General features: G+C 40.5%; 1 protein-coding gene across 3 annotated transcripts in view; it reads right to left on the reverse strand.

Moving 5' to 3' along the window:
- ino80 (INO80 complex ATPase subunit) overlaps positions 1 to 15991 on the reverse strand; it is a 53028-nt gene that overhangs the window by 9784 nt on the left and 27253 nt on the right. For all 3 annotated transcript variants that reach the window (XM_022203287.2, XM_022203286.2, XM_051960998.1), the window contains exons 28-29: positions 7373 to 7500; positions 361 to 455 (exon numbers count right to left, since the gene is read on the reverse strand). In XM_022203287.2, coding sequence (XP_022058979.2) covers positions 361 to 455; positions 7373 to 7500 — 223 coding nt within the window. The remainder of the gene's footprint in view (positions 1 to 360; positions 456 to 7372; positions 7501 to 15991) is intronic.

Consider the following 15991-nt stretch of genomic DNA (forward strand, 5'->3'; position numbering starts at 1 on the left):
AGTTAGGACCAAACTTGAGCCTGGCACAAGAGCCTGTCCAAGCTTTAAGAGAAGAATGCATGGGAAATTAAATATGTACCAATGCTAGACTCCTGCACAATAAAGCTGCTTCAATAAACTTCAAACTCGCCCTACTAGAAGAACTAGAGCAACGCTGGCGCCTCGGAGCTATGCAGTAATGCAAACCAGAGCATGTGAAAGAAATGCATACAGGCACACAGACGTTTGGACATACACATGTAAGATTAAACTTCCCACTGATTGCAGCAATATACAAAAAGGTAGATTTACAGTTAAGCATGAAGGGATGCACGGTTTCACACGCATTCGCACTCCAGATCGTATTCCATCTTTACCCACCGGCTCTGGAAGTCGGCCACCATGTCTCTGCGTTCAGAGATCTTAGAGGATCCATCGAGGCGCATGTAGGTGTGTTTCCGATAAACCATGTACTCCTGCAAAGATGGGGCAAAACAATGAGGTAAATAATTATACACAATGTATGTCGCTTCCCATTTATTCCGCTGTTTGTCAGAACAGAAGGTTCCCAGACAGGAGGGAGTGTGTCCAAAACTCTAAATGCTTGCAAATGTTTCCCATAGCAAAGATGCCATATACAATCAAAGACTACATGTACTAAATATTTACTGACTTCCAAAAGAATTGCGTTCCGTTTCACTTTTAATAAATAAATAAATCAATAAAATGAAATAACTCTCTGAACTCCAAAGCAGTTTCTCTGCGTTTTCTTTCTTATCGCATTTATCTTCGATGTGGGCGTATTTTTCAAAACAATATGAAGCTCTGCACCTCTAAGGAAACGGCATAAATCATGGCTAGAAGCGGAGAAAAATCAGTGTTTTTTTTCCCCCCCACACTATTCTGTAATTAATTCACAAAGATGTTTCACCATGCTGAATGTATCCTCCAGCAACTTGCTGCTCTGTATTCTGTTTCTGAGCCATGCTGCACTTAGCTTATTGATCCAGTTTGTTTTATTTACTTCCTGACACTTCCTCTTTTCTCTGTGAATTCTCAGAATTTTTGTTGGTTACTGATTCTTAGTGGTGATGAGAACTTCAGATTTTATTTATTTATTTTACAGAATTTGGTACAAAACACTTATTTTGGCAGTTTTGAGAATGAGATGTAAAATAAAATGACTGTGGTTAAAAATAACAGCTTAAGGTTTATTTTATGATATAATTTTCAGATGGAACTGTACATCACCATTTTTACAGTTTCCAGCTCTGATAAATTACAACATTTTGATAATATTGTAAAGATGATATGCCCTTCACAGCCATCAGCAGGTTTTGGGGTTTAGAGGCTTAACTGAATTTATACTTGATGGTTCTTGCAAATTATTAATCAAAATTTTTGGTGTACAATTCTCTATATTTTGTAAATAAAGTCAGTTTGATGAAATATCACAATTTTAAATTTGAGTGAGTTTAGTTTTCTAATTGAACCACTTGTCACACAGGTTCAGTTGAAAAATTGCCTGAAAGATGAAAATCTGATGATTTTTTCTGCTTTTAAAGCTTCTGGCTCTGACAAACAGTGTCATCATGGCAATATTTAAAAGGAAGACACACCCTTTGAATGGGGAGGGTTTAAAAGAACTGTACCAATGTAGCACTGCACTTCAATAATATTGTGGGACTAATGATGGACAGTTTCATCCTTTACTATTGCAAAATGTCCCTATTGTCTATCCAAGGCAGAATGAAAGTAAACTGAAAGCTCTTCTTGAACCAGTTGGGAGTATATGGTTTTTGGTTTTTCTAAAATGTAAAAAACTGAAAGATTTTTTCCAACAGTCAGAATTACTGTAAATGCTACTGGCTTTGAGTAATAGAAGTTTAAATACACAGAGCAAACGTTTACCTGCAGATGACTATAGTTTGGAGCCATTTGGTGGAAAACAAAACGATGTAATTTCGGCGATTTTTAACAAAATAGCGTTCCTTCCAAAGCCACCAGGGGGTTTCAGGGTTCAGTGGGTTAACGAAAAAATTGTGTGAATTCCTGGATTTTCACTGAACCTTCCTGGATCACCTCTACTACTGCAAACCAACAGACCGTTTCAAATCCAAAGTCGGCGAAACTTGAATCTCAAACTGTTTTTCAGCCACTGCTCTGGGAATACTCACCAGGAACTATACACTGAATTTAATAACTTCTCAAATATGAAATTCTATTTAAGTCTTTCCCCGAGGAGCCAGTAACCCAGGCAGGTCTACTTGTTAAGTTCCAAGGGTCGAGAAATGTTAGAATTTGTCTCCGACAGCAAGTTTGCGTCCAAAATATCAAAATCCCACATTTCTTGGAGTGGAAACCTCCATGTCAGGGGTCCACAGAGGCATTGAGAAACGCAAGAAACTGATATTCGATCTGGGTAAAGTCTGCTAAGCTGCTGTGTGTGCTTGTGTGTGGGTGTTTGGTTGGATGGATGGGAGGAGTTTTAAAGCAGCGGTGATGAGGTGACACGATGATCTCTGTTTAAGCGCTGCCCTGAACCCGCGACCTTCTTGGTGAAACATGTCAGTACCCCTGAACCAATGAGCCAGTCACAATTACTGGCACACATCACCTCACACATTCATTACAGATGATATCGATGATTTGACACAATGTTTTCCGTGACCCCTCCCAGAACCTGGCCACGACACCGGGGGCCTCAGTCCCCTCTGAGCGTCTGGCTCCGTTCCCAACCACCCCATCTGCTCCGAGTGAACACTACATTAGGGACCATTAGCACAGTTCTTGCCAAAATGCTGCTAACCTTGTTGGATTTGCTTTTGATATGGTGCCAGCGTGATGCTGCAGATACTGTTGCTCTCGGGAAACTCGGCCCTCCTAATCTAGATCATCAAAGTTTCACAAAGGTTCACCTGAGACGTCAATACCTACGCAAACTTTTAAGTGCTTTTGAGTCCTGGCTCGTCAATAGCAGACATCAATGGAGTACTTGTGGTCCAGGACTACCGCAACGGTGAAATCTAAACCTCAACAGCTGCAAATGTTCTCTTATATTTCATTTCAGTTTGTGCTAATTACAAGTGACATCGCTGTATTTCTGCAGATTTTCTCTCATTTTCGAACACGCTCCATATAAATCAAGGCATATGTTCAGGTCAGCCCGACTGAACAAAATGTTTATTTTTTCAGCAAACTGTCAACGGCCCATTAGGATTATATTTAGCCAATAAAAAACAACCTTAAGTTTCCTGGTCAGATATGACAGTCATTAAGTGATATATGGGAGGAAGAACACATGGGAAAACAAAAATGTGTCTCAAAGAATGATGAAATTTCCTGTTTCCTGAGTCATAGTTTCTGCTCAAATTGCCTTTTTACCTCAGGTTGTTTGAGGTTTAAGCATGAAAACGCCTTCTTAGAACAAATAAGGCTGTTTTCAACTTAAAGAACAACAATAATGAGTCACCACAGTCAAGAAATGTGAATCAGAACCACTATAAAGACATTCTTCATCGCCTTTACCGTGGCCACCATTGAAACATAGGTTTTTATATATATGCATCTGAGCTGTTTTCAGATGCTGAGTTTCAAACTTTTCACTGGAAAGTTGCAGAAATCCTGTAAAAGCGCAAAATATGTGCACATAATTTACTGTGTTACTTATATATAAACTCCCTTTCCATTGAACCCCTTCTTTTCACTCTTACATGCTCAAATAAGTCTCCAAATGGCCTTTTCAGGACACACCCTGAGAAAAAATTTAAGTTCTGTGGTATTGTTATTAAATTTGAACTTGGACTGGGGCAAGCTTTATGCTTCATTTTTTCCAACAAACAGGTCCAAACTATAGTCAACTGCAAACATCTGCACACAAAGAAAATCCTTGTACTTCCATGAGTTTAAAATTCTATTACTCAAACAAAACTTTCAAAAAACAAACAAAAAAACGATAAATTACCTGTGGTTTAGCCACAAAAATTATCCAAATCTAAAATTGTGAAATTTCATCATTTTATTCTACATGTCTTATTTATTTTGAAAACTAAAACAGGTGCACCGGATGCTGGAAAAAAATTCTGTGATACTTAACAAGAATTCTGAAATTTTTCAGTTGAACTGCAGGCAGTGTTTACACAGAGCAGAAAGGAGATGACATGAGAGACTGAGAGGAAAGCACATCATCATGGATGAGTAAAATAAATGCAGCACGGCGCAAAAACAGCAAACAGAGGAGCAAGTTGTTGGAAGATACATTCAGCATGTTGAAACATCTTTCTACAGCTGATGTGCAGAGTAGTGGGAAAAACGCAGCATTTGGAGAAGGTGCAAAAATATGAAAATTTAATATTCATAGTATATTAAGCTCCCTTTTAAAATATTGCTAACACTTGCAGGTACTTGAAAAATGTTAGCATGTTGATTCCAGATTTTCTCCATTATGTTTTTCTTGTTTTTATGATATAGGGCACTGCAACTGTGTCACACGACAGAGGAGACATTGCTGAGCTGTTTTTACTTCTAGTTTCACTTGTTCTGTTTCCATAGAGGTGCTGGACTTTATATTGCAGTGAAAATGAGCCTACAGTGACCAGAAATGAGACATGAGAAAATAAAATTAAAAAAAACAGAAACTGCTTGGAGTTCAGATCAGTGAAAGCAGAATCCCAGCTCAGGCTATTATACGAACATAGACCATGACAGAAACTTGGAAAAACATGCACCATTATACAGCTTTTTCTCACATTTCCTACTGCATTTAGAGTCACAGAGTCGCACGAATACATAGAGACATAATCAGAAATGTATAACAGAATAATCCAAATTGAATCTACACTTTTTATTGACTAATGGGTCACTGTATCTCACTTAATACTGGTTAATAACAAACAGGGGTAGCTGACAGGAAAGTTTAATTCCTTAATTCCTTGATAAAATGCCTTGACTCTCTGCCAGGTACCAGAAAGTCAGAGTGGGTATTCCCCTCAGCACTGTAATCTAAGCCGCAGACTTTCAGTACAGTAAAGTGCCATCTAAGCAGCCGCAGACACACAACTCAAGCAGGAGGGCAGCGACTTGGCGGTCCTGCTGCACTATCGACTGCTGCCAGAGAAAGCAAACACTTATTTTTCTTCAGGCCACCCGGATCTCAGTGATCCATCACCCAACAGCGTGATGTCACCAGAAGAACCGGCAGCCGACCGGCGACGAAAACAATGATGCTAATGACAGAGATTAGCATCAGCCTCTCATTTGCTCTTTTCTCTTAAGTCACATGTCGTGGAAATCAACTCCATCTGCAGAAATTATGTTTCCCGACCAGTGAGAAAGACAATATGGTGGAGGAAACCGAAGCCAGATTGGGAGAAAGCATGATTTCATTTGCGGTCGTCTTTAGCCCATTAGCAGAGGAGATGCTGTCACACCCCGAACCCCACCATTATGTTATGAAGTCACTTGAAAACAATCAGTCATACCGCCCCATTAGAGCAGGAAATCATAGGTGACTAAGAAGAACATTCTCACCACTGCTGTTTTCCTATGGCCTTAAACACGAGTCATTCCCACTGTTTTCCAGACACACAGGAAGACAGTCCTTAACCACCTGGGCCGGGTCCATCTGCCATCAAAAGATTTGGCTGTGGACGCAGAACTGCGCTGTGTGAAGGGGGAAGGAATTCCTGATGACCTCATGTCAGAGGCTTTTGGCTCCATAGTGATGTTTGCAACAAATATGGAGGCAACAATACAGAGCTGCACCGAGGCTGTCAACACCAGATTCATCGTCACAACAGCTATGTATTGTTTTCCAATAGAGTGAGGCAGATTTTCATTTTAAAGCTCAGAACTCCAAAATGTGCCTTTTCATTTTTCACTCGTCACATCATTCTTCACCATGGGGCTTGATTTTTACTGGAACATAAAGATTTGCACCTCTATGGAAACCATGGCTAGAAGTAGAGAGAGCTAAACATGTCTTCTGTGCAGTATAACACAGCTAGAATGCCATAAATCATCCTTAACACCACTTAGTCCTTATTAGGGACATAGAGACAAACAAGCACAATCACACTCACACCTATGGACAGTTTAGAAACACCAAATACCCTGAGCCTGTTTTTGGACTGTGTGAGGAAGCCGGAGAACTCGGAGAAAGCCCACAGGTGCACAGGAAGAACATACAAACTCCACACTAAAAGATGAGCTGCTATGATATAGAAAGCTTGTCTTTTTTGCTAACTGCATTGCATTTCACCATTCTTTTTTACTTTTTCTAACTATCGTGTTTCCTAACTATAGTGAAGCAACTTCACTGTTGCATCTGGAACAGAAAACGAAGGTATGAGTGGTGCTCATTTTAGACTTTTAGGGGGATTATGTTTTCAGAGATGAAGTTCTGGATTAAACATCTATTTCAGGACTGACAGCAGATTCGGTTCCTTCACAGCTGCTTCAGTTTCACCATCAGCAGCAGTTTCTGGATGTTCATGGTCTCTTCAACACCTGGCAGGCTCAAATTCATGCAGCCGTGGTCTTTCTTATGTATATAAATACACATTTGGCCTTCATAAATGGCTGTTAGGAGTCATATTTCTTATTGCTAAACTTGACCTTGGTTAAACTTGGTTGTTCTGCATTTTGTGAATTTACGACCAAGTTGTTTTTCTTGAGGCATGTAAAAAAAACCAAATAGCTCCTGATCTTTAATCAGTTTAAAGCTAACTGAGATGGTCAAAAATGAATTTTTAATGTAAACTAAACTGTTCTTATTTAAAAAATTAAATTGTGTGACAGTATACCTGTATTGACTTTTAACCAGCTCACAGCACTTCTCCCATGCAGATGAAAGTACAAAGATTGAGAGAGTGCAGACAGAAACTACTTTTGTTTTATTCTTCCCTTTTTTTGTTCCATCCGTTTCCCCTCAGCGACCTTTGTCTTCATTTTAATGCCTTCTTTCTCCTCCAACACTGAGACCCTTGCCACTCCCACCTCCCCTTCTTCCCTCCACCTCCTCACTACTTCCAGTCATCTCTCCCATCTGGCTGCCTCCCCTGCAGATGAGACCCCTCTAATTAGTCCTGACCTGTTAATTAGTCGTCTAATGAGCGCACTAACGAGGGACAGGCAGGCTGATTAGAGCTCACTACCTCACCAGTAGAAGCGAACCAGTTAAACAGTTCCCTTGAAATAACAGGGATATATGCAAATATATAAACCCATTCAAATCATGTGCTATGGAGCGGTTTCATGAGCTTATTATCTGCATGTAGCATTAATTTGAGAGTAAGACTATTAACATTTAATTGTAGGAATATGGGAAAGAGCAAGAGTTATGGGAATAAATCACACTGATTAAATTGTCTTGTGTATAGATGTGTGTTTATACCTCCAGCAGGTCTATCATTCGCGTCATCTGGGAGTAGATGAGAACTCTGTGTCCCTGAGCCTTTAGCCGACTCAACAGGATGTCCAAAGTGTGGAGTTTGCCGCTTTCTGTGATCAGGCTTTCCTTATCTGAAAGAGGAAAAGACAAAGAATTACAACCACCTGAACAGCAACAGGCTGACATTTTCACATTTATTCTGCACGTGCAGCACAGTGTGAAAAGGATTTCATTAAGTCCCAACATGTGGGCTTCAACAATATTGTCTATTTTCTTGTGTACAAAAATAGGGCTGGAGTGTTGACGTCAGTTGGTTGGTTGATGTGCTCTCATTTGACCAAATTCTCATTGGTCAGACAATTGCCAGTGTCACTTTCAGAGGTAGAGAAGTGCTACATCAACAGCCTGCCAAGATTAATCTATTATTTTGCCAGCAAGGAGAGGATGTCTATTAACCTCCAAAGAAATTGTCACAAATTTGAACTGGTCCAGCGTATAACGTCTAATTTATTTACTGAACATTTAAACGGTGCCACTCCAAAATAAGAGACACCACGTCAAAGAAGCTGTCAGTCTGGCCGCATTTAATTCCAAAATGTCAATAGCAAACTTTGCAAACATCCATCACCACTCAACAACCCACAAGGCAGATTCTCCATAATGAACATAGACAGTCTTAACCTTCATATTTTAAACTTGTTGGGTAAATTTGGAATAGCAAACCGATTTCTCTACTGGAACGCACTTTAGCTCAACAACGATTGCTTTGAATTTACTTCATAAATGACAGTGACTTAAACTTGACCATTAACGTTTTGTTGTTTTTATTATTTTATTTCTAATTAATATTATTGATGTATTGCATTAGCTGCCTTCTGGATTTCCTGCTTTTGCTTTGTTTGTTACAGTATTTTATAAACGCACTACGTACTATCTAGTGACTATTTTTGTTATGACTAATAATACAGTCATAATTTTATGACTTAATATCATCGAAAACTAGAAGGACAACCTGTCTGTTAAATTCCTCTGTTCTTGTGCTCAGATCACCAATTAAACTCCATTTTCAAAATCACATGAATATGTGCACATGTTGTAAACTGTCAGATGATTCAATAGAAAACAACCTTTTTAAGGGAGGAAAAAGCCATTTGGATTTTATGGTAATGCAGAATTGATACAGGGAAAAGATAAAACAGGAAAAGAAAAAGTTTTGGCTTGGGCACTTCATGTCAGAAAAAAAGTCATTTTCAAATCATTTAAAATGCTGCAAAAAATTAGCTTTATATGTTGATTTGCAATTCCTTTCGTCTAATGAGGCTAGCAGCTAGAGTCCACATTTGTATGTTCTTATCTACAGATAACAGATTTTTTTCACAACGATAAAGTTATTGGTTGAAGAATGCATATGATTTTATACCACCAAGATTTTCTTTGGTTTACTGCAGTTACAGTACAGAAATCAAAGACTGTTATACCAATTTCTCTTTCTGCAAATATTTACTGTGCTAATATACTTTCAGAATACAATACATCTGCTTATTTGCAGCCCGATCACATCAGACACTATTAAGTCTTCCGGAAGTAATACAAGCTACACATAAGACTCTGCTTTCTCCTCCAGCTGAGTGGATCAACTCAGGGATCAATCCTCCTCAATCTGTCCCTGATCTGCTGATTGTTTAAATAAAGCTCGTGCCCTTATTGACTGAACGGCTGATGGGCAGAGAGAGAATGAACACGACAGAGAGAGAAACTGGGAGGAAAAGTGATTTACACTCCCATTTTGTACAATGGCACAAAAGATGAACAAATAGGCCCGGCTGTTGGTCTCGGTCACGTTGCTGCTGTCACCACATCAGGTGTCCGCCGGCCTTCAAACAACGGACCAGCGAGAGCAATCTGGGGGCAATCTGACCCTGGGTCTGTTGTTGAAGTGGCTCCCTGCACGTCCAGCTGATGAGGAATTAACGTCATCTGGCACAATGGCAGATGAGAAAAGGGCCAGGGCTGCCATCGACCCAGTGACAGGCACACTATGGTGTTTGACTAAGAGGTCACGGCCCTGAGTGGGGAGAACCTGAGGCCAGGTCCAGGGTCAGGTGATGGGGTCGGGCCAGGGTTACAAGAGAGTCCCTGTGGGAGAATCAGGCTTTGGCAGTGCTGCGCTCGAGTTGGACACTTGTTCCCAAGCCCTTTTGTGCACTGAAAACCTGGACTTATAAATATTTCCCAGTCTTATTTCCTTGCTTTGTCACTGCAATGTAACCAACCGCGTTAAAATCACGTCCATTAATTCAAAACACATGGCCCGAGAACTTAAACTGAGGCTGTGATGATACATTCACATATCAACGTCCTGCTGCGTATTTGTAAAATACTCACATGAAATAAACATAACCACTAAAATCGACAAAACCAAAGACCCACAAAACCACAAGGAATTTTCTGGACTTTCAGGCTTTATGCTAATGTGTTCTGAGGCTGAACCCTGACCTGTGACCCTTTAGAATCGCCCCCCAAAAAGAAGGTCAGGCCCTGTGGAGGTGTTAAAGAGGAACTAATAGAACAGATGAACACTTACAGGTCACTGTGGAGTGGTGTCACCCTGTCAAACACATTCAGTCCCAATCACACACAGACCTCAAGCTCATGGGAAAGCGTTGACAGGATTAGACGTGAAATGGCCCGGTTTCGTTTATAAAGACATGCATGAGTTGGCATTGGGGTATGTTTCTGTACTTTCCTGCCCCTGCTGCACCTCTCGGCCATTTAGATTCTCAGAAAAACTGCTCTTCAATAAACCACAGTCGAGGCTAATGGGTAACAGAGCTCGTGTTTTTGCAGTGGCAGCTCGAAAGCTCTCAAAAAAACTTCTTCATTCAATCAAATGCTCCTCATTTATTGACATTTTAAAAGAGAAATCACAACACATTTGTGTTGTCAAGAGCTTTTCGTTGCTCTTCTTTGTCAAAATACAGAGCTGTTTTATATTTGTTTTTCTTTTCTTGCGTTTGTTTGCACATACTCCTGTTGATACGGTCAATTCTGGCGGTTTTAAAACATGCCATAGAAAATAAATTACTTAAATATATTTATTTCTGATTTCATTTGTTTGCTTTTCTTCCAGACAGATGTCTTGTGAACCTTTCGGCTCACTACAGCAAGAAAAGTACCAGCAAAACTAATTTGTTAACGATAGCTAAATTACAATTGTGGCCAAGAGTTAAAAACTAGCATTGGATACTCGCTTTCTGTGCAGCACATCAGTTTCTTGCTTTGCATCGGAACTATTGTAACCTGTACTGTTCCTACCAAACTAAATAAATTCAAATTCTATCAAGTGTCCAAACAAGCCATTGCAGTTTGTCATCGGTAAAACCTGTGATTTACCTTCTATGACGAGCCAAAATATCAGCTGTGACGACGGTTTATCATAGCTAGACAGAAGTATACGCACTCTTTAATTGCCATTCCTTGTTATGTTCTACAAGTTATAAAAACAGCCGAGATGAAATTAGGTAAAATACTGAGACTCCAACCAAGGAAATTAAAGAAAGAGAAGTGAAATGGCAATAAGACAACATTAAAAGATGCTTATAAAACAATTAGAGTTGCAATCTCAAAATCAGCTGGTTGACTGGTTGGTTATGCTTTCATGGGCCAAATAATCATTTGCTGGATAATCTCCGGTGTTAATTTCCTATGGAGAAAAGTGCTACAACAACAGCCTTTCAAGATGAATCCATAATTTTTATAGCCGCTGGAGGAACAGACCACCTGTGAACCCCACAACATTGAACTCAGTCAGTCTAATGAAGACTGCAAGGTCTAACTCATTTAACGTTTACTTAATGATCACTCGGCTCCAAACAAACTAAAACCATGTCAAAGAAGTCGTCAGTTTGCTGCATTTTATCCAAAAAGTTTGAAAGTGTCTCAGCAACCAACAATGCAGATCATTCAAAAAATGAAAACAGCAGCTAACTTGTCTGCATCATGTAAGATAAAGTAATTCCTGTGCTGAAGATACCTGCTAATGTACACATTTAGAAATCATATAAATATGTGCAGCTGGTCTGCTCCCAGGCCGTTCTTATTATTTTAGTATAAAACTAACTACCAGGTTCAAAGATTAAATATTCCACATATACTGGCTTTTATGTTGATATAAAATCTATTAAAGCTAATAAGGCTAGAGGGTAATGAACTCTTTCTTTTTTCCTTGGGATCAATCGATTGGCTGAAGAGTTGGTACCAAATGTGATCCCCCCCCCCCCCCCCCCCCCCTTGACTACACCCTAAACACAATAGCAAAAAGACAATAACCTAAACCTAAAGCAGAGCCAACTTCAAGCTAGATTTATTATAATATAAGCAGTTACACATTTCATTTAGTTCAGCCAGAGCATCGACAGCCGAGAAAGACGCTGCATCCAGCCATCAAAGGCCTGTAATTGGCCTTGGCGTCTTGAGAGTGAACGGCTCGAAAAGCAAAAGGAGGACAGGCTGAGATTAAACATGTAGGAAAGAAAAAGCGGCAGACGGAGAGGGAGAGCGAAGGGGGTCTGTGGTGGCTCCAGCTACACGGAGCCGATATTAGCTTGGTGGTGGCGGTGATGTTGTGGTTCAGATCAGACGGGGCCTCTTCACCACAGGTGCCAGTCTAACCAGGGCCGCTGCTCAGTCAAGGGCACCGAGGAGCTCCGCCGGCCGCACTGCCAACCGCCACTTGGCAAACACGCAAACGCTCATATAATAACAACGCTTCTCAGCCCCTGCCATTGATCTGTTTCTGTTTAGCAGATTATACTTAAGCCTCCAGACTCCAATGTCATGCTTAAAGATGGGGTTAAAGCCCTGATCTGAGGATTTTTGTGGCCAAACAGGCCTAAACATTGCATGTATTTAAACTAATTCTTGAAGGGCATAAACTGTCAATCTGAAAATCCCACATTAAGCTGTTGGATGCTATTATTTTAGCGCGTACAGACGTGTCAGTCAGGGTAATCCTTTTGTTTATGCCAGGATTATACAGGGGACCTTTAATGGGCAAGCGGCTCTGCTCCTTAAGAAAGCAGGCTTCTGGGGTTTCAATAAACTGCTGATATCTCTGACATTCTGATCTCTCTGTGTATAACTAACACACTCAGGAAAATGATCAGTACAAAATAATATTCAGAATAATCAAAGAACAGGGACTGAAACGGAAAAAAATTCCCAGCCCTGCAACCCTCCTAAAGCCCAGCAATGTGGCTTAGAGAGGTGGCCGGGTTCAAAACATTTAGTCCTGCATACATAAAATCCCACTTTCTAAATATTGCTGCCATACGCTACAAAAGGGAAGCCAAGAAATTGAGTAATTGCAATTTTGGAGGGCTTTGGTGGTCTGTCTCATTCCAATATAACACTCAGGGCTTGTATTATAAGCTACATGCGGCTGCAGTGAAATGTGTAATGACTGGTCAAAAGTGTGAGCAAACTGGCATGTAACATGAATTATGGTGGGCTTAGAGCGATAAAAAATGAAAATACATCAAACAAATTCAGTACACTGGCCTTCAAGATTCAGTAAAAATTTGTTCATATTGATTTTATTACAAAAAAGAACACTTTCAAAGCCAGGAAAAGAATAATTTGCCATTAGTTATTACTGATTATCCAACTAATATCCATCAATAAACTTCTGACACTTAATGCTATATTTAATTCTTGATGTAGATTTGTACTGAGGTGCCTCACATATTAATTGGCTGCAGCCTAAGTCTAGAAGCAATTAAATTGGGTCCAGTTGATTCCTGCTGTGTATATTTTAACTGTCTTTATATATTTTTAAATCATTTTATCATCTATACTTTTTCATTTTAAAGCAACCTATTTATGCTTTTACTTTTCACAAGTTTTCAAATTTTCAATAACATGGAAGTACTTCAAATTATCAGATCAAAACGTTCATTTGGGAACTACGTAAAGTTCCGATAGCAAAAGAGGAACTTTACATCTGTTTTATTCTTCCTGCTCTCTGTACTTACATATACTTTATTTTAATACGGCCAAATCCCAATAAAAATGCCTTCATTTAACAAATTTTTCTGTTCCTGCTGTCAGTCAGTTGAACGAGTATGAAACAGTGACTGCAGCATCATCTGACAAGTTAAAAAAGACGGTCGTGTTGTGACTTCAACTGTATTTTCATAGATTTCATAACTAGTACCACAGTCAGAGAACAATCACATAATAAGAATAAAAGCAGTTGCTTTAGCTTCTCCGGTCTGTAAAAGAAATCCACCATGTTGCATTTTTTCACTATTTTATTGGTTTAATAGAGGCATTGCACTACATGATATGAAATAAATAATAAGCCCTCCCTTTTATTTATTTTCTTCTTTGAGTTTCCAGTTGACTTCTACAAGTTTGCACTTAAATATGTAAACTTTTGTTTCTATTACATACTGTATATGGAATGATATACAGGCTCTCACAGAAAAAAATACATAAATTAAATGGTCATTTTGTTTGTTAATCTGTAAAACAGTAGATAGATTAATAGTAGCAGCTCTTGCTACAAATAACTGGAAATTAAACTGCTTCAGTTGCTCTTAATGTTGATGTAATTAATGTATTTTCTGGTCTTTCTAGATGATTTTTCTTTTACAATAGCTGAGATCTGGAGGTGGTGGGTGGGAGAGTGTTAGTGAGCTGTCTGTATTTGTGGATTTCTAGTCTATGTTACATAATGTTTGCATGTGTTCTCCATTTGTGTTTTTGGGAATCTTCTTGAAAATGAGTCGCTAGATGTCAAGACTCCTTTCAATAAATTCAATCACACGTTCATTATGAAGCAAAACAAAAGGACTCCTAGGCTCACGTTATCCAAAAACAAAATCACAAACACCAAACTTAAAATGACTGAAATGCACTGAAACGGACACTGAAATGGTGAGGATGAGGCCTGCGCTCAGACCACACCCCACAACACAAGCAAATCCCATGTGGTGTCACACCACTCTGCCGTTGCCATGGATACACATATCAAGCTTCACCACCTGCCCTGCCCCCCTTTTCACAGCATCCCCTCCACCCTCCTCAATCCCATCCAGTCTAACAGTGGTGCTCTCCCAGCCGGCCCTCCTCCTGTCCTCACCGCCTGCTGGCAGATTAAGCTACACTCCCCCTTTCTACCGCCGCAGCCTCTCCTCCCTCCTCCACCGCTACAAACTCTCCCTCCCACTCCTCCCTTCCTCCCCCTACTGTCTGTCCCCCGACGTTGTAATCCAATCCCTGTAGGGCCAGAGCCAGGGGCCTGACATGGTCCTGACCCAATTAGAGGCCTGCTGCCAGCTAATTAACCCCGGCCCAACCCTGGTGCCTGGCGCCTGATACTCCCAAACCAACTACGCTGCTAATTTCATTAATACGCCGCTACAATCTTCTGTCCTGTCCCCTTCCCTTGTGCTGCTACTACCGCTGCCAAAAACAAGCTCTGAGCTGCCCTCAACAGGGAGGCAGGCGAGCCAGATGCGACTAAAAAAGGAGGAGATCAACAAAAGTCAGTAAAGGAGGATGGATGGATGGTTATGTGAGAAACAGAGACAGATGGGGGGCCACAGAACAGGTCGAATGAGCGATCGAACCGAGCACCAGCCCCTCACTGTACAATGATACATTACACTGTGCAATCAATAAGTCAATGGGCAACACTTGTTCCGCACTGCTGATGATGGAAATATTAGCCCGACACTACTTTGCTGCTTCTGCACGTATCGACAAAATCAGACTTAAACTTAATTTTCTCACAAGTGACAGCATCGGGACAGCTAAGAGCCAGATGCCAGTGGGAGGATTTGGAGGCCGGGAGTGAAGCGATGGACAGATAACGGGAGAATTTAGCTTCTTGTTTGAACTCTGAAGTTTTACAGATGCTTCCCCCGATCAGTCTGAGTGTAGAAATTTCTATCTCCACTCTGGAGCTCTGGAAGAGAGCCAACTCAAAGAACATGCATTCCCATAAGCCAAAAAAAGTGACAGAAATTGAGTGGACTGCAGTGATGTGTATGTATGTGTATATATAGAACATGTTTGCACATACTTCAGTGTCAGCCCTCAAACATGCAACAAGAACAGTTCTCTTGGTTCTCTAGGAGTCGGTGAGCAGAGGAAGAGACAGACAGTCTGATGAGGACTCCGAGTTTCGCTGGGGAACCTCACCACACCACAGCAGCCCACTGTGAACTCTGTCATTAAGATAGATTACTGCTAGTTACCCTTGGCCAGCACTGACTCAAGACACACCACAGATGAAAGCTAGCTGGATAAGGACAGAGCAAGCTAGATATTACTTGGCCTCCATGCTGAAAGATGTCATCAGAGCAGAATAATGTGGCTAATGTCTCCCCCTTCAGTCTACTTGTAGTTTCTTAAGTGAATTCCTTCTTTCCTGCTTGCGGACACATTAATGGCCATAAATTGGACGAGGAAATCTTGATCCCTTTACACACTTGGCTGGCTGTTTTGTTTTGTTTTTCTTTGCTGGCGAAAAAAAGAGAGAGAAGCTGAATTCCGCAGACGGTCAGCGGTGCCAGTTTAAGGCAGATCGAGCGGGGCAGAGTCAGACGGTGATGT

Source organism: Acanthochromis polyacanthus, chromosome 16, assembly GCF_021347895.1.
Source record: "Acanthochromis polyacanthus isolate Apoly-LR-REF ecotype Palm Island chromosome 16, KAUST_Apoly_ChrSc, whole genome shotgun sequence".
NCBI lineage: Eukaryota > Metazoa > Chordata > Actinopteri > Pomacentridae > Acanthochromis > Acanthochromis polyacanthus.